Below are 25,425 nucleotides of genomic sequence, written 5' to 3'. Positions count from 1 at the left end.
ATGGTCCTGGCCATCACCCCTCGTTAAAAAAAAAAATGCCTTTTCTCTTTGGCAGTACTAGATCTTTGGGTCCCTGCAATTGAAGAAATAAAACGTATTTAAACAAGTATGTCTGATCTAATTGCTCAAGACACATTTTCCAGTGCTCTGGGTTGCTGTAATAAAGAAGGGGAGGTGCCGCTAGGCTGCTTAGAGCTTCACTGTTTTGAGCTGTCATGGGCAAATATATCTTCTATATTCTTGCCAGGAATAGAGGGAGCAGACGGTGCTGCTGCTTCTTCCAGCTTGCCATGGTGAAAGCGATAGGTTTTATGCAGAAGGCTATTCATGGCAGAGGGAGCAGACATCTCTTCCAGGACATCGATGTTTCCTGCTTGTCCTTTTGTAGGAAGAGCCACAGCTATTATTATTTAACCAGCAGACCCAATTTCTTCTCAGATACTGGAAGTCCTTCAGCTCCAGGGAAGGAGTGGGTGGACTAAAACTGCAATTACGTTGAGCCTGGCAAAAGAAATGGGTCTCTTTCTTCTCCCACGACCAGCAGCAACTCCACTGATGGCAGCCTGGTTGCTTGTGATTTACAGCGGCGTGGGAGGATAGCAGAGCCTGCGTGTTTAATAGGTTGGAAGCGCAGGTGGCCGGCCCTGTGCACGGGTGAGGGGGTGGATCTGGTAGTTGCAAAGTAGCAGAGATGAGCTGCAGACCAGACAGCCTTTGGCAGCAATGTACCCAGAGGAGCTCTAGCTCCTGGGAAGCAGGAGGGTGGGGTGTCAGCGACTACTTAGGTTTCCCCACCTTCCAGAAAAGGACCCATCTACCCTGTGCTCTCACTTCAAAGGTATTCAGATGGAGAGCATGACACCTCTGCTTTGAGGTGATGTCAAAACCATCTGTGATCTTATCCTGAGGATTGAAAAGCAAGTTACATAGTACTTCATCTTTAAAGCACGGGGGAGCTCTTGGCTGAGCAGAGCTCTCATGCATGGGTGGTGTGCACCAACCAGTTGCTCAGCCGTATGTAGCTGTGGTACGAAGTGATGTCTCCTGGCTCCTCCTGTCTTCCTGCAGCCACCGCAGGCAGTGCCGCGCAGAAGGACAGCTGGAGTCCTGCCTGCCTGTGGGCAGGAGGTCCTGCTTCCCACAAAGTCTGAACTCCAGAGGGGTTGGCGGCTTGTGGGAGCGAGATGCCAGCTCAACCTGTGCCCAGTGTCTGCTTGCAACTTGCAATTTGGTGCAAGTTGGGAGTTGCTCTGAGCCTGTTTTTGTATGAGGCAGCGCTTCAAGGTGGTGTATGAGCATCGGCTCATTAAAGCTCGTGCCGCAATGATACACAATAGAGAACATAGAGAACTCCTGTTCTCTATGAGACAGTGGGAAGCTGGGTGCAACGATGTTAAGCAGTTGAAGGTCATGTAAATCATGTCTATCCAGGTGCTCTTTATCTAGCGCTCATGCTGTTTTGTTTCAGCATCATTGCCAGCACAAGTGTTAGGCATCCTAGTGTGTAGACAAGGCAGTAACATCTTTGTCTTGTCTAGCTTAGGTCCAGATATCCTGCTGATAAAATTCTGTTGCAGATGTCCTATCTGTTCTCCCTCCTGCAACGAGGGCAGGGAAGGTAAGAGGGAGGCTCTGGTAGATGGGATTAGGGCTGTGGACCTCTTCAAGAAATTACAGCTTGGTGGAAAAGACTTCTAAGTCTATGAGTTAGGACCATGGTGTGCTGAGAAGGGAGGTGCTGAAGTTCCTGGGCTGCAAGCAGGCCTCTATCTCCAACACTCGTGTGCCCCTGTGGATCTTAGCAGTGATGTGGGGAGAAAATTAACTGGTCCCAAACCACTTAGTGCTTCGCAGCTCAAACCCAACACCTCAGATTCTCCTGTGTGTTTGGTAGATGGTCTGAACAGGTCTTCCTGCACTGCTTCCTCACCTGCCCTTTCAGAAACCGGCTACTGAGTTCAGCATCAGTGTCTGATCTGAAGAGCATTCACACCTCCTTGAGCTCTAGCACAGGCATATCAGGGAGTTTCTTCTCCCTTTTTATAACTTCCGGGACTCAGTACTCATTTCCAAGCTCTTTCTGAAGTATTTATGTTTGAACATTATCTAGAGTCTTCAGCTCTAGTGGGGTAAGTTGCTGAATTTGGGGACTGTGAGTTTGGAAGGCGGCCTCTTCTTCCTGTAACCACTGAACTGCAGCATTTTGCAGATGACGCCAAGTTGGGTGGGAGTGTTGATCTGCTGGAGGGTAGGATGGCCCTGCAGAGGGACCTGGACAGGCTGGACCAATGGGCTGAGGCCAACTGTATGAGGTTTAACAAGGCCAAGTGCCGGGTCCTGCACTTGGGTCACAACAACCCCATGCAACGCTACAGGCTTGGGGAAGAGTGGCTGGAAAGCTGGCTGGCCGAAAAGGACCTGGGGGTGCTGGCTGACAGCCAGCTGAACGTGAGCCAGCAGCGTGCCCAGGTGGCCAAGAAGGCCAACAGCATCCTGGCTTGTGTCAGGAATAGTGTGGCCAGCAGGAGCAGGGAGGTGATTGTGCCCCCGGTACTCGGCGCTGGTGAGGCCGCACCTGGAATGCTGTGTCCAGTTTTGGGCCCCTCAATACAAGAAAGACATTGAGCTGCTGGAGTGTGTCCAGGGAAGGGCAAGGAAGCTGGTGAAGGGTCTGGAGCACAGGCCTTACGAGGAGCAGCTGAGGTTGTTTAGCCTGGAGAAGAGGAGGCTGAGGGGTGACCTTATTGCCCTTTACAACTCCCTGAAAGGAGGTTGTAGTGAGGTGGGTGTTGGTCTCTTCTCCCATGTAGTTAGTGATAGGACGAGAGGAAATGGGCTCAAGCTGCACCAGGGGAAGTTTAGATTGAATATTAGGGAAAATATCTTCACGGAAAGGGTGGTCAGGCATTGGAACAGGCTTCCCAGAGAGGTGGTGGAGTCACCATCCCTGGAAGTGTTCAAAAAATGGGCAGATGTGGCACTTTGGGATATGGTTTAGTCTAGTCTACCCTTGATTGGTTTAGTGTAGACTTGGTAGTGTTAGGTTAATGGTTGGACTGGATGATCTTAAAGGTCTTTTCCAACCTAAACGATTCTATGATTCTATGATAGTAAGCTACTAGGAGGTGTAAACTGAAAAGTGATTTTTTCTTACTCTTTCTGTCTTGCTACTACCTGAGCAAAGTGCTAACAGGATCCTTTGTTTTTTCACTAGCTGGGCTTTGTGAAAGCAGTGTGGAGACCACGGCAAGAGGAGGCCAGTAGACCCTGGTGCCATGGAGCTTCCCAGTTACAGCAAGCAGCTGCTGCAGCAGCTCTACGCTCTCTGCAAAGAGCAGCAGTTCTGCGATTGCACCATCTTCATCGGGAATGTTCATTTTAGAGCACACAAGGTGGTTTTGGCTGCTGCCAGCCTGCTTTTTAAATCCTTGTTGGACAGCACAGACACCATCTCCATTGATGCTTCTGTGGTGACCCCTGAGGAGTTTGTGCTCTTGCTGGAGATGATGTACAGTGGCAAACTCCCGCTGGGGAAGCACAACTTCACCAAAGTAATCTCCGTGGCAGATAGTCTGCAGATGTTTGATGTGGCTGTTAGTTGCAAAAACCTCCTCAGGGACCTCATCAGCTGTTCGACTCAGGACCAGGTAGTGAGAGAAGTCTCTGGCCAGGCAGCAGACTCATATGGAAACCATGTTGAAGCTAATAACCTGCCCCAGTCCGAAAAACCTGTGGAAGGAAAAACAGATATCCTCCTCCCTCTGAGAGTTTCCCCTCCTCCTGGCCCTGTAGAAGCAGAAATGGAAGCAGATGTTTGTCCTTTCGGCCAGCAACTTACCATGAATCACACCTGGGTTCACCAGGATGCAATGCCGAGTGACTCCAGATCCCTCCGTGAGGATTCAAGCTCTTGTCCTGACCAGCCAGCCTGTGCCGAGCAGGGTGGCAGTGCAGAAGAGGACCTTGCTGAGCCTCCGGAGGAGAAAGGAGGAGCAAGGGATTTAGGTGAGACTTTACAGGTCTGGGCACAGCATTGCCTCTTATTTGCAACTGCATTGACTCATGTTTTGCTCTTATGGGGGATCTTTTCCTCTGTGTTTGTTCTTGTTAGTTTACCCTGGGTTGGGAGTGGCATGATGTGTACCCCTTTTCTGCAGGGACTTTCTTCCTTTGGCACTGTGCAGTACTCTCCTTTGGACTTTGCAGTTGTTTCACTCTCACAAAAAAGTGAGCAAAACTTTTCTTACCAATGCATGTGATTACATCTGATGTACAGTGAGATCTGCATTAGTGCAGGACATGAGGTTGATAAAGCAATCTGTATAACAGTAAGTGCACAGGGTTACCTACTAATGCTACCTTATCCTTTAAACTCCTGTTCAGCATGGGAGGAAAACAGAGGCTGTACTGGGTTTAAAATAAATGTTCCATTTATAACTGGTGTTAAATAAACTGTTGGTTTTCCCTCCAGACTGCGTGATATCTTTAGAAGGGATTTGTGAGTCACAGTTTCCCTATTATAGCCAATGTGCTGGTTACAAACTGATGCCTTTCAATCACATCATGCTTTCTGTGAATCCCTTCAATTAGCAAATAACTTATCTTGTTTCTCTCACACAGCAGCAGAGAGCAAAAGCTGTAAACTGGATTTCTTTCTTCGATATGAAAGTGTTTTCTCTGAGGCCCTTTCTGATGCCCGAGCTGTGCTGAAAAGACTAGAAGACTGCAGAGAAATTGATGCCTCTCAAAAGGAGGTAGGTGTATTTACTTGGGTAAATGATACAAGCTTTTTCTTCACCTTGCTGAGGGCTAGAATGGTTTGTGCCCTGCTTTAGAAATTGTTTCATGGGAAACAGGGGCTCTGGTGCCTGGTTGGTTGAAGGGCAAGACATGCTCACCTGAGCAACACCCCGGAGAGAACCTGTAAGAGCATGTAGGTAAAGAAGTGTACGTCCTGCCCTGAAGACATCTTTGTTGTGTTGTAGGAGAGCTCCAGCGCTGATTTCTCTTCTCCTGTTTATGGCATTTACTTCAGGAACTGTGTTGACTTGTAAACGACTGACATACGAGATCCCAAAATAGAGTTCCCGAGCCCTCAGCGAGGACTTGCCGTGGAGCATCTGCTCCGCTCTGTGTATGGGAGGCTGCTTGCGGGGAGCGTTACCAGGGGGGTTACGGGTGCCGCCCTGCGGCACTTTCTCCTGGTGATGTGCTGCTTTAAAAGCAGTTGTCACTGATGAATGATGCTCGAATTACTGTTGGAGGGGATATTTGAGTGTGGTGCTTGGTTAATGCTGAAGGGTACTCTGGGCTCTGAACAATGGTAGCCAGATACCAGCTGTCGTACCGGCTCAAAGCCACCACAGAAACAGCAGGTTACGTCTGTATCGGTGTAGCAGTGGTGCAGGAGGACACGGAGCTTGGAAATGATTGCGGCAGGTCTGGGAGGGCACTGACGCTGGCTGCACGCTGCTGTGCGATCGCAGGGTCTGTGAAAGAAGCTGTGGCCACTGTGGAGCGAGGATGGGACTGTACTTGCTCTCCTCACCCCGGCTGTTTCTGATAGTGCGTTTTTCATACCAGGCTGCATGAACTGCCCTGTGTACCTTTTCTGCATGTGGAAAAATGAGAATGTGACTGTTTTATTGCCAGCTCTTCAGTGGCTCTGTGGTTAGCTGACCTTTTGAAGCCAAGAAATGCTATTCCCTAGGTCGGGAGGCTGCGATGCTGTCTAGGTTCCCATGCGCTTGCTGGCTGGGAAGCTGTCTGGTTTCAAGTCACTTGGTCCCTCCAGTACCAGTATGACCACGGGACATTTTGGCTGTGGTGGCATTCTCTTCTAAAAACCCAAGGCAACATGTTTATTAGAAAAAAAACTTGTGTGACAGCAGGGAGGAGAATTCCCTTGAGTCGGGGAGTGCAGGTTTCTTTTCTGACGAGCCTTTAAATGTTCATGGAGGGAAGCCCGTGTTCCATTAGCTGCTGACCCTCCTGATGATGTTGAATGCAACATCTCTGGGGCTTTAGGAGGGACATGTGGGTCCTAATTTGTGCTTGTAGCAGCAAGTCCAAGCCTGGCTGGGCTGACAAGCACCTGTGAGTGCATTGCTCTCAGTATGCCTGCACACCCTGAGAAGGATTAGGTTTCTGTATGTTTGTTTGTCGCCTTGAAAAATAAGTCAGGTTTAAGGTTTTACCTGTTCTGCACCTTGGCAATTGGAGCAGAGCTGGGGGGGGTGCTGTGCCACATGGATGGGTGCTGCCAGAAGGGATTTGGCAGCTCCATGCACCTGTGCCAGCAGGCATCACCTGTGCTTGCGTGCCTTCCCTTGCCTGCTTGTGCTGCCTCCATGGTCACAGGGCAGAGCAGCACCTGCAGAGTGCCCAGGCAGGCATGCTGCCTTGCTGCTTCTCTGCATAACAGCCCCATTTTCTATTGCTTTCCAGTAACTGTTGTTTCATGTTTCTTCAGCACCTCCAAGACCCAGCAGGTGAGGTTTGCAGACCCATGCCTGGCCCTTTATGCTCCCAGATGAGCTGTTGCAGCAGGAGCTAAGCAAGAGGTTGTGGAGCTCAGAGAGGCAGTTTGGGTGTCTGACCGCAAAACAGCAGCTGGACAATTTTTCTGCAGCTATAAATAAACGCTGAATAAATGAGAAATGGATTTTCTTTAAGCCTTCCCGAAAAATCACTTCTCAGCTGTGACAAGCATGAAAAGTGTCAGCCCCAGGGCAGTGGCGGGGGGACAGACTGCAGCCTGTTGTAAGCAAGAGCTCAGCCAGTTCTGTCCCTCTCTGAGCTTCCCTTTGGGACAAGCAGGACCTGTGGGCACCAGCACTGAGCCTGGGTTCTGTTTCCAGCAGAAGGAGTAGCTTTTTCTCTGCAAAGGCCTGGTGTTTTCTTAGGGGGAAACACAGCAGGGTGTTTTTAAAGTCATGCTTAAAGTGCAAGTTCAGCTCCAAAGAGCCCAGCTCGGGATGCATAATTAAGGCTGAGATTGTGCCAGTGGTAGATGTCAATGGATTTTTTTTCTCTCTCTCCTTTTTGTTTTTTTCCCCTCCCCTTTTTTGTATTATTTTGCCAGTCATTTGCTTGAAGTCTCTTGGGTGCCTCAGGGCAAGTAAAAGTCGGTTTGGAAGCTGGTGAGATGCTGTTTCTTTGCACTAAGCAGTCTGGCTGGGCGTGCTTGCCCTGCCGCAGGGGAGATCTCCCATCCCTCACGCACATCCATCTTCTGCTCAGCAGCCTTTTGTGGGTGGCTTATCTCTATAGGCAAGCAGCGGTGTGTTTTGGACAGCAAAGCCTGGGCAGCGTGGGGCTTGTGGGTGTTCAGGGGGGTTTTGCAAGCCTGCCTGTTGACACCGAGGCTGTCCTGGTGTTTAGGCTCCTCTGGTTTCAGTGGCATTTTGCCTTGGACATAGCCTCTGTATTTCTATTCCTTTGCTCTTGAGCTCGTCCCTGCATGGGTGCCTGGCTCCCCACACTGTTCCTGTCTGCTCCCCTCCGGTGTTGCTGCCTTATTTCCTGCTACCTCCAGTGGAGATCTGTTAGGCCGTGGGATTTTTCCTCAAGGAGGTTTGTGGTGCAGGGCTTGCTTTTGTGAGAATTGTTGCTTCTCTCTAAGTTTGACATTATGTTCTGCTCCCTGGGCTGAAAAATGCAGACGTGTTGCTTTTCCGTTTAGGGAGATGTGATTTTTGGGGTTGTTTTTGTTTTAGAATCTCTCTGTGTATCTCACATAAACTATTCGTATCTAATTTGGTTCTGGCCTGGATGAAACCTGCTTGGAAATAAGAACAAGACTGAAATTGCAGTAATTTGGGGAAGCGTAGAAGAGCTTTGCTTGTGTCAGGTCTTATCTTCCTGTGCTCTCTTAGAGAAACTCAATTCAAATTATTGCACAGCTCATTTGTTCCCTCTACTGCTGGGTTCAGATGAAGTGGGGGAGTGCTGATTCTCCTGCGTAGAATAAATGTCACTGTGCTTGTGGATCATTTCCATTGCCTATGGGCCTGTGCAATTATTGTCATCCTTCGTTTGCAGCTGCAGGGATTTCTAGATGCGGCAGAAGAAAGAAGTTTCCCATTATCTTCTGCATCCTGATTAGGAGTGATAGGTTGTGAGGGTTTTATTTCGTGGTGACAGAGCTGGAGAACAACTTTTCCCCTTGTTCTGGTGTACTTGTGTGAAAGTTTGGACTGAGCTTTTGTTCTTGTGTGGAGCAAGCAGGGGTCAGCGTTCTCCACGGAGCCTCCCTGCTACTGGGGTCTCCCTCATCAGTCACGTACAAATGCAGGCTTGGAGAAAAAGCGCTTCAGATATCTGAACCAGAAATGGGAACCTGTTTTTTCTCTGATTATTTTATGCACAGTGATAGCCGATAGACTTCGTGCCATGGTCATAGCCTACGAGCTTCTCTGTGGTCCAGATGTGTGGAGCCAGTCCCTGTGCTGTCCATGCCACCAACCCTGTGGGCAGCGGCTGTCTGTGCAGATTTCCAGTAGCTTTTTATATTTTCTTCACCTTACGCACATAAAAAAATAACTGGTAAAAAACCCCAAAGTAGCTTGCGTTCACAGAGGACTGATGATTATGTCTCTGGAAGTTTCCCTGTGGTGCCCAGCCTCCTGCGGTCAGGGACTTTGCAGCTCACTGAACGGCCAGTGCAGCTCTCCTCGGGGCATGGAGGTGGCATTGAGGTACAGGCACAGGATTTACCACTTTCAGGGGTGAGTCTTGTAACTGAATGTGCCTTGGCTTGTGAGGGAGGGGTCTGAAGGGAGCTGGCTTCTTCTGTCGCCCTGAACACCACGGCTTTCCAGCCTGTCTCTTGCAGATCCCTCCCCACCACCCTTTGGGTGCTTGCATTCTCTCTAAAGCTGATGCTTGAGGGAGATCACTCAGTAATAGCCGCTAAAGAGGCTTGTTGCTGAGACATGCTTGCATGGTGGGAGCAGGAGCATGCATCAGGCATGAAAAGCCATAACCCTGCAGGGAAGAGGTTAGTGGCCACACTGACCTGCCCTCCCTCTTTCCCCACATCCCTCTTTAGTCTCAGTTATGGGCCATTGCGCTCTTGGGTGGGATGCACATTACTTGCCCATCTGGCTGGGGTCCTCTCTGTGTCCCAGGACATCCCTCAGGATGGCACACCAACTGAGTTCAGGCCAGCCCAAGCTCAGGGCTGCTCCCTGCAGGGCCAGCCACCAGCTGTTCTTTGAGCATGCCTGTCCCCAGCCCAGAAAAACTTAATCTCACGACCTTGTTGGAGGGGGAGGTGGAGTTCCCAGAGGCACTGTCTTCCTAGGAGTATTGTGGATTGGTGTGAGGAGGGAGATTAGTGCCTGGCTGGGAGGACACAGCGCTAACTCAGCTCTTGCTGAGCAGATTGTGGCTCTGCGTGAGCAGTGTCTTGCATCTTCCTAGCTGTCCTGGTTTCAGCTGGGATAGAGTTAATTTTCTTCCTAGTAGCAGGCACAGTGCTGTGTTTTGGATTTAGAATGAGAAGAATGTTGATAACACACCGATGTCTTAGTTGTTGCTAAGTACTGCTTATGCTAGTCAAGGACTTTTCAGCTTCCCATGCTCTGCCAGGGGCACAAGAAACTGGGAGGGGGCACAGCCAGAATAGTTGATGCAAACTGACCAAAGGGCTATTCCATACCATACGGCGTCATGCTCAGTATAGAAACTCGGGGGGGTTGGCCGGGGAGCAGCAATCGCTGCTCGGGAACTGTCTGGGTACCGGTCAGCGGGTGGTGAGCAATTGCATTGTGCATCACTTGCTCTGTTGTTTATTATTATTATTATTATTATTATTATATTTTATTTTATTGTTACTATTATCATTACTATTTTACTTTATTTCAATTCTTAAACTGTTCTTATCTCAACCCAGGAGTGTTTCTTACTCCTCCGATCCTCTCCCCCCATCCCATCGGGGTAGTGGGAGTGAGCGAGCGGCTGCGTGGTGCTGAGTTGCTGGCTGGGGCTAAACCATGACACTAGCCAAGGTGGCAGGGGACATTGGAAGGAGCAGAAGATAATAAAGGAGCAATGGGGCAGAGCAGGATGTGGGGTGAAGGGACACAGTAGTGTAGGAATTGATTGTGTCAGGAAAGAAATCTGGAAAAATGTGGACGATGTTGAGATGATACAGAGATAGGAGACCTACCTCCTGTGGCGTTACCTGCAGAGATTCCTGTGCAGAGCTTGCCTTGGGGCTGCCATGGACATGGGGAGGTTTGAGATGAACCGGGAGGGCTGTTTTGTGGTGTTTGACCATAGCAGTACTGAGCTACTGAGTTAGTAGTGTTGTGGCCACCAGAACTGACACCCTCAACTGGAACCCAACTCCTCAGTGGACGGTGAACCTATTTGGTGGCACAGCTCAAGCTTAAGCCAAATCTTGGTCAGCAGGATTCCCTGCTCAGAGAGCCCATCTCTTCCTCCAGTATGGAAGCTGGATGTGTGCTAATTTGTGCCAAGTCGGCCGTGAAGGCCTTTGCGAGTGTCCCAGGCAGTGAAACCTAATGGATCAGGCTGTAATGCATGGGCACATTATGACTGAGTGGAAGCTGGGATTCCAGCTAATATCAGTATTTCTCTGTTCTTTCCAGGATCTTTGGGAATTGTTAGTGCTTCAAAGTAAGTCTAAAATGTGCTGCGTGCTCTTTCAAAACAATGCTAAAAGGCTGTTGTTCCCACTGAGCAATGTGTCCAAGGAAAGGTCTTCCAGAAAGAGGCTATAAATAGCAGAGCCTTTCAGTTTCTGAAAACTCATTTCCATTAACCAAAACCATGCACTGAGGACAGGATGTTATCTGGAGCTCTGGGTAGCAATGCTGTGCTGATTTTAATTTTAAAAAAATAAAAATGAAAAAGAATATTGTGACAATGCAAGTTACTTTTCATCCATATTAGTAAAAACATGTATTTGGCAGGGTGCTGAGTACCTTTAAGACAGTGAGAATCAAGATACTTTGTGTTTTACAGGATCATTTTGATCTGGAAGGGGCCAGCCATGCAAACCTCGAGAACAAACACGATCTGGTTATCAAGTCTCATTACAAATTAATGTTTGCATTAAAAAAAATACCTTTAAGCTTGTTCTTCAGCATGTCTGCGGCATCTTCTTTCTTCCTTTATAACAGAGCCCTTCATGTCCACGTCTCTCTGTTCGGCAGGAAAAATGCCGTTAGCGGGTAAGAGCTGGGACTCCTGCAGCTTCCCCTCTGTGGATACTCTTTGCAATAGGTCATTGCACTGTCACGCTGCCCTAATATATGAGCATTTACACCTGCTAGGAAAAGCAAGTCCACCATTCCCCTGGTGCGGCCCCAAGCAGTTGCATTCAGTCTTTTTATCATAGAAATAAAAATGACAATGACAGCAGAAAATGGCTGCTCTCTCTGGAGCTGGGCTAAGCTCTCCACTTCAAAGGTACTTTTATAGCGTCCCTGGAGTCTCTAATAAAGGACGCCTGCTCTGAAAGGCTGGCATCACTCCTGGAGAGCTGGGGAGCGTGTGTCTTTAGGGGCAATATTGACAGCACTAAAGGGCTCCGGGGAAATGGGAGCAAGAGTTACAGCTTATTTCTTTTCCTTTTATTTCCATAACTGAGCAAGGATGTTTGCCTCTGGTTGCTGTTTTGGGTCACTGGAGTGGATTTTGGAGCTCTGGGCGTGATTGCCAGGCGTGCTGAGAGCCCACAAGACTCAAGAGTTTGCATGCCTCCTCTCCAAAGCTTTCTCTAGGAGAAGCAACTCCATTGTGACTTGAGGATGGAGATTCCTGGAAGTACCACTTAAAATGCTCCCTGCTTTCTGTGCAAGTGATCTCTTCTTGTTCTGCAGTGAACTCTAGTATCCCCTGGCCAAACTTTGGGCTTCCAAAGCAACAGTGTTTAAACCATGTTTTATTAGGTCTCTTAGACTTATTATTGGCATTTGGCTGTTAGGGGAAGAAATGAAGAGATGTTTGGTGCTGGAACCAGCTCCAGTTTGTGGGACTTGCTGTAAAGATAAGAGCTGTCAGGTAGGATTTGCTGCCCTCCTTCCTGGGGCTGGTGGCCGCAGACCAGAGCTTGAGTTCAATGGTGTGTGTCTATGTGGTTATTTTTTTGTTTTGTTCAATTTTTTGTCCCCTGAACAAAACCCCCTGGATTCTGCTTTTTGTGTTGGTTTGTATAGGGCAGTTGACTCTGTTACTAAAAACTTCCGTGTTTGCCTGTTCTGTTGTAGGCTCTGTTTGCCTGTCTGGCAGAGGCAGGGGAACAGTCGGTGTTCAAGAAGCTGCTGAGCAAAGTGAAGGATGCTCAGACCCTGGCTGCTCAGACCCTTGTGTCTTTACTGAAGCTGTTTCAAGACACGAATCCCACGCTGAGAGCGGCTTTGCTGGAGAGGGAAGGGGGCAGCACAGAAGCCGTGGAGCAAACAGGTACAGAAGTGGGTGCAGCCTCTGGCAAAGTGAGCGGGCAACCTTACAGGCAAAGCAGGTCTCCAGAAACCCTGTATCCATACTCAGACACAGGAGATTTATCACGTGCTGGCCAGGATCCTGGAGCGTTTCTGTCCCGCAGCAGCGAGGTACGGGCAGTGCAGGGCTCTCCCCATTGCTGCCTGGAGGGCTGGATCAATGGCTGTGCAGCCAGCATGGGTCAGAGCACAGCCCAGCCTCAGGATTGAAAGCTCCTTTCTTACTTGAGTCTGACACAAAGCAGTGGCCTTGCAAACCTGGTGTTAACCTCCAGCTTGCTTTATGGCTTTGTGCTCTGTTAGATAAATGAGACATTTTCCTTTCATAGAGTTTAAAGAGAATAGTAAAGTGGTTTTCCTCTGCTGCTTGTGCTTGGGATGAGCTTTGCTATTCACTTAGATCTTTCACAGAGTCTCACTCGCTTCAGGAGCCTGTCAGTTCCTTCAGACTGACTTGTTTCTTCTCTTGTGTTTCTGAATCCTTTTCTCCCCAGAGAGCACAGACGAGGGAGAGTCGCTGACCGCTCGCTTGCTGGGACGCAGGGAGGAGCTGATCCAGAGCGTGACACAGCTGAGCCCCATCGTAGAGTTCCTGGAGGCGGCAGAAGAGGGATTCCTGACTGCCTCGGAGAAGCGGGTAAAAAAAATCAGAAATAAGGAAACCTCTGTGGGCGAGGGGGGGGTGTGTGTCTGCAAGGCACCATCTTACCGCATGGTTTGCCAAGTGATGTGCTGGCCTCACCTGGCAGTTTCACCTCCCTTTTGCAAAGCATGGGCCACATATGTGTTGCCTCAGGTCCTTCTGCGCTGAACTGTGGGAACAGTGAAAGCTGAGCTGCAAATGCAACCTCAAGACCAGGATGAACACTGCCTGGTACAGGGTCAGACTGCCCCTGTGAGCGGAGCCTGGGGCAGAGGAGGTGCCTGGTACTCCTCGTAGGCCCTGAAAATGCCTTTTTTGTGAGCCCAGAGAAGGCTCTGTAGTGGAGTTTGGTTTCAGCAGAACCGCTAATACCTCTGTGCTGCTGGCTTGCCAGTTACATCCTTGTGTACATGGCCATCAGCTTACCTTTCAGCTGACTCTCCCAGCTTTAACTCTTTTCTTTAACTCTTATCACACGGTTGCCTGCAAAAGTAGCACATCCACTGACTGTTTTGTTTTGCTTTTGGGGTTTTTTTTTGATGTGTTGAATGCAGCAGTTGGTGTTGCTTTCCTGTAAGCAATTGCATTATGTATGCTGATTTGCGGAAGCGATAAAGGACAAAATATTGTGTATAACCTGCTTTCCTTTGTGTTTTGGGGGGAGCTGGCTATACCCTGCCTGTGCAGCTGAAACTTGCAGGGTGCCCTAGCATGCTGTGTTCAATACGCAGCTTGCAGACCTCCTGTCCTAGTTCGTCACATCAGTTAGTTCCCCTGATGCAGGATTATAACGTGTGGAAGGCACTGTTGTGCTCAGTGGCATGAATGATGTCTGCTTTCTGTCTGAGTGAGCCTGACCAGAGCCATGACAGGTGGGCTAAGAAGCTCTGCCTGTCTTGTAAGTCCCTCAGTAATGTCTTGCTCACTTGCACGCGGTCCCTCACCCAGTGTCCAGCGTGGAGCATCCCTGAGTATGGGCACAGCTAGGTGCAGGAGGGCCAGAGAAGGTGCTGCCAACAGAAGCATCCACCTTGTGCTCATGGGCTAGGGTGTGGCTGGCAGCTGATAAATTTTCCCCTGGGAAGCAGCAAGGCTGAGCCTAGACTGGGGATGTGAGAGGAGAAAGGGAGGCGTGAATGCAGCAAAGGACTCGGCATCTGCTGGGGATACTGCGGCTGTCAGCAGAGACCTGCGTGGGGGGTGCCTGGAGCTGAGCCGTGAAAGCTGCATCAGCAGTGGGGGATTAGGATTTTTCATATATGCCTGTTCATGTTGCAGTGCGGCCTTTCTTTTAAAGGCTGCACCTTTTCCCTGCACTCTTTTTCTTAATGAAATTAGATAGTTATAATGCAGCCATTTTTCATCTCCCTTCCCATTAAAAAAAAAAAAACCACAAACCAACCACAAACCTAAACCCTTCTGCCATCATAATTCTGCCCCTCGGGCACAAGACTTGGTCTTTAATTGCACCATCATATACTACGGGACTCCTGTTTTGTTTGGTGAGGGGGTAGTGTTATTCAGTATTTCTTTTTATCCTCTTCATTCACTCAATGCTCCATTTGGTGCAGAGCCTCCAAACCCTGCTCCGAATACAAAATCCTTCTCTCTATGGGATCCCTTTGTGCTCTTGTTTTAGCCCACAGGTTCCCAGAAAATAACAAATGTATTTGGGGACCACTTCGGTGACGCTGGGTGCATTGCTCTTTCCCTACTGTGGCATGGGAAAATAAGGCAGAAATTGCCAAGTGTAGACTGACCTTGGGGGGTTTGCCCTTTTTTTTTTTTTCCCCAGACTTGGTTTATTTGTTTATGTTTTTTTTCCCTCCAGACAAGTGCAAAAGTACTTAATTATTTCAGAAGTTAAATTGATTAAAACGGTGGGCCTGTGGCATATGTGCACTTGAGATCTCTGGTGTCTCAGATGTGGTACTGGGAAAACGAACATGGAATTATCAGCCACCTCTGAAGGTTTCATCTTACCTGATTCATCCAGCATTGCATGAGAGCTCTGGACTGGCACAGACAGGATCGAGTTCTCCAAGGGTTCATAAAGATGAGGCTTTCCTTTTTCTTCTCACAGTCATTGCCTCATTAGCTACGCATTTATTCAGCAAGACAAGCACAAGTTTTATGTGTAACAGCCTTTTTTCTAGGCAACTGGGTTCTTTCTGTGCCTGGGTCCAAGCTATGCATGGAGCAAGTCTGATTTTCTTTGATTGAAAACCAGTTGCTAAGCCCCTTTGTAAATACCTGTTTTTCTGGGGAACTTTGTACCTAGCATTTCTATATTTTGAGGCTTCTGTAATGTGGGGAGGTAGGGTGGAGGATTTGGGGGATGGCTTGGATGCAGATTATCACTTAAAAGAAATAAACTTGGATACAGAGGAAGAGCAGGTAACCTCTCATGCATGGTGTCCCATGGCTTAGGTCATTGCAGAGGGCGACCAGTCCACAACACAGCCCTGAACCCAGAGCATCAGAGTAGCCGGTAGAAATGTCCATCCTTTCCTTCTGCCCAGGCTCTCTTCTAGAGGGGACTTGGGTATTTTCAGCTATGTGCTTTCCCTCCCCTTTGGCTCCAGTGCCTACACAGCTTGATGCTCAAACCAAACTGCTTCAGAGCTAGGGCGGGTATCGGTGACAAAACAAGCCAGGTTACTGGCTGTTGCAGGGGCAATCTTAACCGGACATGCTGGGGGACGGAGAAGTCCTCCAGCAAGCAGAATTGGGGGATGTTTTCCCACTGTCTCAGCTGGTGTTGTCAAAGTGAGTCTCAAAATGTCAGCGCTGCATCTCCCACTGCCAGGGACATCACTTCTGCGCCTGTCGACACTTGCCTGGGAGCAGTGGTAGGTTACAGCATGAGCTCCCCAGAAGGATGCTGCTCTTGTACCCTTTTTTGTGTTCTCTTAAAAGGGGACTTCAGACTGAGTGATTCAGAGTCAGTTCCGTGTGAATTAGATGGGAGGATATGTCAACAGGTTCATTAACAGAGTTTTGGCTATAAAAGGACAGATTTTTAGAAATGAGAGAAACTAATTAATGAGATCAGCTGCTCGTAAGAGTGCAGGAGGAGCTGTTGGATTAGTTTCTTTTATGTTAAAGGTAGGAGAACTGTCTGAAGTTTGCATCCTGAACGAGAGAGGAGAATTTGTATGAGAGGTTACAGACCTGAGTGAATGAATAACTTGGGACCTGCAAGGAATGGCTGAAATGTCCAACAGGTGAAGAAATGTACTTCAGAGGTATGAAGAGAGTCTTGCGGTATGTCAGGCTGCTGGGCATCACAGCCTATATTGAGACAAGCAACAAACGTTTTTCTGATCAAGTAAAGAAAAAGAATAATGAGAACAGATGACCCTCAAACTCATGACTGAGCCTAGAGACAAATCCAGGAGAGACATGGAAACAGAAATTTCCTGCAGCTGAAGTGAAACCACAACTCAAAGGGCATCCCCCAGCAGACTGGAGGAGCTGACACACGTGGCTATGAGAGCGACAGCAAGGCTTATTACCATATTTTCCAAGTTGAGAGTGGTCCCCACAGTTGATGACCAGGACAGACAGGTGGGAGAGAGAAGCCATGATCCAGGCAGCCAGCTCTGTGGGTGCATGGAAATATATTTTGGGACAGGCTGGAGGACGCATATAGCTGAAGCACTGTGTGTAAGCAAAAAAATGGGATAAAATGCAGTAAAGGGTGTTGAAGTAGATTGTTTCTGCCTGACCTGGAATCTTTATTTGATGAGACAAAAATGGGTTTTTCTGCCTTGATCTAGACCTGAGCAAAGCATTTGAATTTCATGTGAAGAAATTGTTAAACTAGAGGAAGCAGTGAGATTAAAAAAGAATGTATCTTATTGGGAAATAACTACAGATTGTGCTGAAGGCAGGACTGACAGGTTGGAGTAATGTTATCAGTGGGATTCTTGGCACTTACTTAATATTAACACTAATGTTATTGACACAAAAATATCAAAGCATGCTTGGCAAAACTTGCCAATGAGCAAAATGGGGATCTTTTGTCCATACAGAAGAGGATCTGCAAGAGGGAGAAGAATTACATGGCTGGAGAACTAAGTAGTGAGAATTGAATGATGTGGTGGTATAAAGTGAAGGGGGTGCGTTTAGAGACAGTAACGGGAACTAAGAATTAAGACCTCATCTGAAACTTCTGTGTGCATTTCCAGTCTTGTTCAAAAAAGGTGAATTCATATTGAAGCAGAGACAGATCTGCAGTTGTAAGATGAGGTGAGTGGAGAAGGTGTTTTACGAAAGGAGCTGCCTTATTTACACAAGTGAAATGAAGACTGAGAGGGAATATGATTGTGCTCTTACAAAGAAATTGGACGGGAAGGGTAGGGTAAACACCTCAGAGAGTTTAGAAGAGCTTTTTAAGCTAAAAGATAATGTTGGCACGTGAACAAATGGGTATACGCTGGCCATGAATAAATTTAAGCTGAAAATTAGAAGAATCAACAGGGGAATGAGACTGTGGAAGAGCTTTCCAACCAGGGGAAAGGGAGCAAAAATGTAACTAGTTTTAGGACAGATCTTAATAATTTTATTAATGGGACTGTGTAGTGTAGTGCTTATGACAGCGGGGAGCTGGGCTGGTGACCTACAGGGTTTCTGCCAGTCCTACATTTCAAACGCTTAGGAACACAGTGTTTGCAGAGAGGAGGTCAACCTGTGTTGGTCAACTGGCTTTCTCTTGTAGGAGCCTTGTAGGTATTATACTGGCATACTAGAGCTTTTCCAAGCTACAGTGATTGCATCTCATGTAAGAGATGTCTCATGTGGCCTTGTCATAGAAATAATCATTCAATTAATAGGATGCTTATTTAAGTAATGAGAGTTTGGGATTTTTTTCCCCTCTCTCCATCCCTTTTGATGACAAGCAGAAAAATTGGGGAGACAAAGGAAAAGAGACTGCCAATTTAAAAAGTATTTGCTAAAAATATTAAATGAAATATTATTTTGAATCCTGTCTTTAAGTCTTTTTTGTTCCCTTTGAAAAAATGTTTTTTGCTTGTCAGCCGCTTCCAAGAGCTAGCCTTGGTGGAACGATCCACCAGGGTAGTTTTCAAGGTGACACATGTTAGATATATCTGGGACATGTTTAGATGTTCCTGTAACTAGCACCCTGTAACATCTCCCAGTTAATCCAATTAGTGGAAACAGTGAATATGGATTTATTGCAGTGCTGTGCACTGTGATACTCTTACTGTTTCTCTGATCTCTATTCATATCCAGGAGTTTGCAGGAAGCTCTCACAAACAGGGTCTTGGGTGTTTCTTTGTCACAGGTGGTTTTGGATTGCTGTGAAGGTGTCTCTCAGAGGGAAGCCATGGACAATCTGCTCAGGAAGGTGGATGAAGAGAAAACCCTGAAAGCAGAAAGTTTGGTCAAACTTTTGGGGTCTGTGAAAGCATCATTCCCTGGTCTCCAGCTTGTGCTAGACAACTTGATGACAACAGCAAACGTCTCTGATGGCAAAGGTATGGGTACACTAAACTTCCGAGTCCGGGAGCTCAGTTCAGGGAATTGTCAGGAAGTTTGGATACTTGTCTGGACTTCAGCGTGCTCTTATAATCTTACTTTCATGTAAGGGAATGGGATGGCCATTTTATGCAAACAGAAATGGTGTGGGAGCATGGGGGTAGGAGGACTATGCCAGCAAGGAGGCCCATGCTTTGCAATGAAACGAGCAGTGTTGGGCAGATGCATGTTGGGTTCCTTCCTTGAGTTTGACACTGATAGGGTAGAAACTAGGATATCATATCTGGTAAACAGAACTGTTCCCTCCAGTGTCAAATTACTTTTTGGTTTTGAGTCACTTAAAAGCAGCACCATGTGTCTCCATAATAAATAGAACAATTTTCACCTAATAAACACTTCATAGGTGAAGACATCTTTAACAACACTGGTCTATAGGTGACTTAACTCATGGTACTTGCTGGCTGTGAAAGCAAATACCTAAAACTTCCCCAAACTCATATGGATGTCTTGATGTTAAATACAGGCAACGTCTTACCTGGAGGCTGTCTTTGTGAATTCCTTGTGATTGAAGGATTGTAGGAAAATTTAGTTGGGCTGTGCTCCTGTCCTAAATCCAGGTATCCATTTCTGCGTATCATGGTCACGGACTTGTGCTCTCCTGTGTGGAGCAGAGTGTGCTGATGGGAGCCTCACACTTAGTGTCCCCATTAGACATCCTTATCTTGGACAACTAGTCCTCTCCTCCTTTTTGGTGGGGTTTTATTGCTTATTGCCTGCCTATGGTAGTTCAGGGACTCATGAGCCCTTGTCTTTCGACTGGTGGGACAGCGTTCCAAGTTTGGGTGGGTTTAGGCACACCCCTGAGCAGTTCAGATAGAGAGGCAAAATTTCACCAGCTCTGAAGTCACTTAAAAATTAAAAACTAAATTAACATGCAGTGAAATGTAAATTAGTGTTTAACAGAAAGCAAAACTGTGCTCATAATTCTGATAATTTCCTCTGTAGCAAACATTCCCGACAGACAGTTTGCTTTGTCATTTGTTAAGCAAGATTGCTTTCTTGAAACACCAGACTCCCAACATGGTTAATTATCTAGTGGTAATACCCATTCCAAGGAGGAGCATTCCTTAATTACATAGAGCTGAATCTCCTCAAATTGCAGCTTGAACAAACAGAAGCACAAATATTTCTTATCATGAAAATGAAGAGGGAGGAAATGATCTGAGCCACTAACAGCAGCCTTTGGTGTCCTGTGCTGTCCTGCAAACAGAAAGGAGGATGTCTTGCACAGTGGTGCAGGGCACGCTCTGGTTATGGAGCTGAACTTGGTACGGCAGCAGAACTGAGAGGGCATTCATAACTACTCAAATTTGTGTAATAATATCAGAAACATTCCTATGGGACTAATAAAATATTTTTATTTGTAAACCATTCCCTGATCCAGGTGGGGCACATTCAAGTCATACCTAAACCCTACGGAGCTCAAGTGCTCAATGAGGTTCCCTTAGCTTTGCCAGGGAGTAGACTCGGGTGTCCAAGAAATCATTGTCCAGGGAGTTTTTCATATTAGCTCAAAAATGTTCCACTGATTATTCCCACAGCCTGCCGTTGCCTCCTTCACCATCCTGGAGAGCTTTCTCTTCTTACCTGGCACTGTGTGTCTTCTGGGTCCCAGAGGCTGTATTTCCTTTTCACCAAGCTGTGTGTATTTAGCTGCTGTTTTCCCAAGTAGTGCTGTGCGAATAATAGATTGTTCTATTTGGTACTGAACCAAAATGATTAAAAGACCTCCACACACAAACAAAAAACACGCGCAGATGTCTTGGATGAACTGCAGTTTTTGTTTTGGTTTCTCCTACAAAAGTATAACTATGCATCTTCTCCAATTTAGTAACTCCAACAGTGAAAAAAGTCCTTTTCAGATTCATCTATTTGGCAATTTCCAGTTTTATTTATCAACTAATTTGGCAACAAGTACAATCATATATTACTTTTAGTACACACTATGTTTTTTCCAAGTTTCTTCATTACCCTAAATAAACACTGTTCCTCTTTCTTGAATTAGTCCACTGTGTCCTGGTACTGGGGTGTCTTTAAAGGGTTGTGGTGTTACTCTAGAGTCATTGTTTCTCAGATTCATCAGGGCAAACCTCAGCAGACCCAGCTTGGAATTAGATATGGGGGAGGAAGGAATGAGGTTAAAGTTGCATTTTTGCGGTGTAGGGGAGGGACAAGGGTGTTACTGCCGCTTTACAGTCACAAGTGTGGTTTGTGTTCCCTTAACATTTTCACCAAGGACAACTCAGCCTGCGAATTTCTTGATTACATTGGACCATCTAGGTGTTTGTAAAATGTCAGTATGTTTGATAGTCATACACTGCTGAAGTGGAGCATGTTGCAGAGCTCCTTCTCGGTGGAGTGGATCAAAGACTCTCACTTACAGATCTCTTTCAAAGAAACTACAATTAAGAGTCAGTAATGGGGTCTCCTTGATTCGAGGGCATCGGAAGAGGCTGATGAACGTCTTGACATGGTGTCTTCACAGACAAGGCTGCATGCTTACCTGCTGAACATTGCTGAAAACTGAGACTTTCTTCTTCTGGGCTCAGACCAAGACTGAGACTCAGAAGGCATTTGGGTGGCAGAGATCTATTTCTGTAGGCACGTATGGGCAGAGGATATATTGTCTTTGATTTGGAGAAGTCTTGATTTGTCATGTTCATCATCTGCTTGAAGGTGAATCCAAATGTCCTGAGAGTAAGGCCCTGAGTGTTAGTGACCCAGAGAGAACTAGCTGCCTTGGCTTTTTCGGTCTCCCCTAGCTCTGAAGCCTTTTGGGAAGATGCTGCAAGCTGAGCTGTTCTTATTTTCATTCTCTTGCATTTAGCCAAATGGAGCCCAGAGGATTATGGAGCCAAACTGTTGAGACGATACCGAGAAAACTTAGTGGAGCTCCTCACAGACACCCAGATGCTGCTGCAGGGTATCTCTGCTGCACAGAGCCTGGCTCCTGCTGAGAGAGAGGTAAGCAGCCTCCTGTACATGTGCAGGCAGATGCTGAGCTTTAATCCCCATCCGGGATCCCTATCAAGTTACTACCTGTCATGGCTTGGCTTGGGGCAGTCCTCCAGCAGGACTCTGTTTAATGATTCCTTAGTATCCCATAGCGGGAGTGAAGCAGGTAACATATATGAAGATGAAGGTTGGCAAGTAAGCGTGGCCGATTTGGGCACTGAAGAGAGATGCTCAGCTTCGGAGTGAGTCAAGGAAATGGCTGACGTGTTTGGGTGAAGGGCTGGGTTTCAAAGCAGTCACCGCTTGGGGTGCACCGTGAGCTAGGTCTTTAGCAGGGTGGAAGCAAGGGAAGGCTGGGTCTGGGGTGAGCCACAGTCATGGCTAAGCGTGATGCAGGGCAGATGGATGGGGTCCCTTGTTAATTGCCTCACTGTGGGTCTTTCCAAGGCAATGGAGCAGGTTGTCAAGCGTGAGGCCGGCGGTTTTGCCTCCCTCATGTCAGCAGCGCTGGAGGAGCAGTCTCTGTCGGTCTCTGCCATTTGGCAGCTGCTGCTGGCTGTGCGGGAACCTGCACCACTGAACCTGCTCATGGAGGAGATACGGAAACAACCCGGCGCAGAGTTTTTCTTCCAAGCAGGTAATGGCCTTGGTGTTCCCCCATGCTCTCCCTGAGCTTCTCCCGCTGCTGGTAGGGGCTGCTTTCTAACTCCTCACCCTCTCCCCAGCCCTTCCAATGGGTCTCAACACTCGTATCATTGGTGAAACAGTGGATTGGGTAGAAGAGCAGTTCCATCCACAAGCACGGCTGCTTTGCTTGTGGCTCTGTGCCTTCAGGTTTTGTAATGAGCAAACGTTTTGAGAGCTGACCACCATCCTGCGCTAATAACCAGCTGGAGGCCCATCAGATTGAAAGCATGGGTTTTATCGGAGGTCTGTGTGTAGCCACCCCAGAGCCTGTGTCCTCCCCAGAGCCCCAGCCTCTGGCTTTGAGTTTTCCTACTTTAAAACCTAACTCTCCTTCTTCCCCCAAATTGTTGCAAAAATCTCATGGAAGTGTGAGGAGCCCTCAGGCTGGTGGTCCTGTGGGGCAGGAGAGGTTGGCTATGCAGAGGCCGTCTCTGTGTGCTGGTGCTGTGGACACAAAGCTGGGGTTCACCTGCCTGCAGTCAGATGCCTGTGGTGTAGCTGCCTCTGTACGAACTCCTCTTCTCCATCCCTTCCGTACTCAGCCCGGAGAAGCCAGCACTTCTGGTGCATGGTGCATCCAGCCACTTTTTACATGGCTGTACCCAGATGAGGCAAATTATGCCTAGAAAAGCCTGATTCTCTGCAAAAGGCAGAATGGGATGTCTGTAATTGGGGGAGAGAAGAAATCTTGAGTCTTGGGAGAATCATGCCTGCTTTTTGAGGTTTGACAACTGATGTGTCTCTTTCAGCAATGTGCTTTGGAAAACGTGATCTCGCCCGTAGTTGGACAAGCAGTGAGAAGTGAAGTCTGCTAGGGTTTAATGCTGGATGTCAGTGCTGCAATTAGCATAACCAAAGCTTGCCTGTAGTTGTTTGCTGTTTTCTATGCCCTAAAGAAGTCACTCTTGCTGTTGACAGCTCAGCTTCAGGAGTGGGCTGGACAAAGCCAAGTGAAGCTAAGGCCTTCAGGTTCTCCTTTGGTTTTGTGTTTTTAAATACCTTTACTTTCTATTTTCATCTTCAGTGGCCACCAGTGAGAGCACAGCCATTGAGATCATCCTGCGGCACAGCAAGCTGATCTCGGAGGCCATCCAGCAGAGAGCGGACCTGGAGGGCTTGGCTCCGGGGGAGGCGGGACTCACGGAAGCAGTAAAAGAGGTATGAGGGGATGCTCTGGAGCCGGCATGGCTCGAGGCTCAAATGGTGGTCAGGCCCTAGTGTGTGCTGAAATAAATCAAGGGACATTACTTAGGTTGGGGAAGCCATCCAAAGTTGGAGGTGCCCCTCTGCTGAAGTGGGAGCCTGTTGGATGTTTTATATAAATTCTGCAGGAGTTTTTTAGGTGAAAGAAATTACCAGTGAAATTCTCAGTTGGTGAAAATGTGGGTATTCAAACACAGCAAAACTGTTTCAGGGAGTGGGTTTCTATTTGAGCTGGCTGTTCCAGGACATATGAGAATGAAACACTCCTAGAAAAGGCACTGAGGATGCCATGCCTGTGTTGCGTCCCAGAGTGCCTTGCCCGTTTTCCTTTTGACAACGAAAATGGGCTGCGTTAGTAACAAGCTGGCCTTTTCCACCAAGCAGTCTGTGGTTGCTCGTTCCTGCTTTGGTTAGCTGCTGTTGGAGATCTGGAAGGGTGAGGTACGTATGGGCATGCACAGATCCTCACCTTAGTTCTCCTTGCAGTGGCTGGCTGAAGCAGGTTTGGACTTGGAAGGGAGAGAAAAGCCCAGGGAGGGCTGTGTATGAAACACAGGTTTATGAGTTAGGTAAGCTTGTAATGCTGTAAGACACTGAGGAACCGCTTTTTCCATGGTAGTTTTAAGTGAGCTAATACTGAAATGGAAAAAGTCTGAGAATTTAATTTGTTGTAACTTTTTTTTTAATCCTGAAATTCTCTCAGCTCATGCACATATATCAGTGGAGGGGCAAAGACCTGTATGGAAAGGGATTTCTTTTCTGGTTTCTCAAAGCAGGTTCCCAGCAGTAGAGATGAAACGAAGAGGATGTGCCCTCACTCCCAGACCATCCCGACCTTTCACAGCCCAAAATCTCTGTCATGTGATGTTTTCTTCTTCTTACTTCTCCAGCTGCTGAGTATTTCTGCTCAGAAGGAGAGTTCAGAGGCCTCCTTGAAAGCAGCTCTGAGCACAGCCCAGAAGAAGTCTGTCCTGGCCATCAAGATCTGTCAGCTGCTGTGCAATGTCCATGAGTCCTTCCCAGACCTGCAGCCAGTGATGCAGGAGCTGGGGCATGTGGGTAAGAAAGCATAGGCTTTCATCCTTCTGTGATCCTTTACACATGGTTATGGGAGTCTTGGACAGTTTGGTAGTGGACCTCGGTGTCCTGGTGGCCTGAGGTCATTTCACAGAACTACCCCTAGCCAGATGTCAGGGTTGTACTTGCAGGAGTACACAAGTCACAGGGGTGACCTCTGGATCCAAGCACTGGAGCATGCATTTCTCCTGCTGGTAAAATGCACCAAATTAAAGTTTCATATGTTATGAGAGGTATAGAGGTTGTAACTGACCCCATACTGGTATTCCTGTCGTGGTTCAGCCCCAGCCAGCAACTAAGCACCACACAGCCACTCGCTCACTCCCCCTGCCCCAATGAGATGGGGGAGAGAATCGGAGGAGTAAGAGTGAGAAACACTCCTGGGTTGAGATAAGAACAGTTTAAGAATTGAAATGAAGTAAAATAGTAATGATAATAGTAACAATAAAATATTATAATAATAAACAGAGCAAGTGATGCACAATGCAATTGCTCACCACCCGCTGACCGGTACCCAGACAGTTCCCGAGCAGCGATTGCTGCTCCCCAGCCAACCCCCCCGAGTTTCTATACTGAGCATGACGCCGTATGGTATGGAATAGCCCTTTGGTCAGTTTGCATCAACTATTCTGGCTGTGCCCCCTCCCAGTTTCTTGTGCCCCTGGCAGAGCATGGGAAGCTGAAAAGTCCTTGACTAGCATAAGCAGTACTTAGCAACAACTAAGACATCAGTGTGTTATCAACATTCTTCTCATTCTAAATCCAAAACACAGCACTGTGCCTGCTACTAGGAAGAAAATTAACTCTATCCCAGCTGAA

At 47.6% G+C, this 25,425-nt stretch overlaps 1 protein-coding gene across 2 annotated transcripts in view; it reads left to right on the top strand.

Moving 5' to 3' along the window:
• The first annotated feature begins 3,253 nt into the window (after window positions 1-3,253).
• The window catches only part of ZBTB40 (zinc finger and BTB domain containing 40), a 33,384-nt gene continuing 11,212 nt past the window's right edge, over window positions 3,254-25,425 (top strand). Inside the window, exons 1-9 of one of the 2 annotated variants that reach the window (XM_075721638.1) lie at window positions 3,254-3,942; window positions 4,621-4,754; window positions 12,243-12,438; window positions 12,971-13,113; window positions 18,431-18,623; window positions 21,512-21,648; window positions 22,087-22,276; window positions 23,351-23,484; window positions 24,420-24,588. In XM_075721638.1, coding sequence (XP_075577753.1) covers window positions 3,276-3,942; window positions 4,621-4,754; window positions 12,243-12,438; window positions 12,971-13,113; window positions 18,431-18,623; window positions 21,512-21,648; window positions 22,087-22,276; window positions 23,351-23,484; window positions 24,420-24,588 — 1,963 coding nt within the window. In that variant the 5' untranslated portion in view covers window positions 3,254-3,275. Of the gene's footprint in view, window positions 4,006-4,620; window positions 4,755-12,242; window positions 12,439-12,970; window positions 13,114-18,430; window positions 18,624-21,511; window positions 21,649-22,086; window positions 22,277-23,350; window positions 23,485-24,419; window positions 24,589-25,425 lie in introns of both variants that reach the window. The other variant, XM_075721637.1, reaches the window with a different exon arrangement.

The sequence above is a fragment of the Pelecanus crispus genome, chromosome 15 (genome assembly GCF_030463565.1).
Source record: "Pelecanus crispus isolate bPelCri1 chromosome 15, bPelCri1.pri, whole genome shotgun sequence".
Classification (NCBI taxonomy): domain Eukaryota; kingdom Metazoa; phylum Chordata; class Aves; order Pelecaniformes; family Pelecanidae; genus Pelecanus; species Pelecanus crispus.
This window is presented reverse-complemented; position numbering and strand designations above follow the sequence as displayed.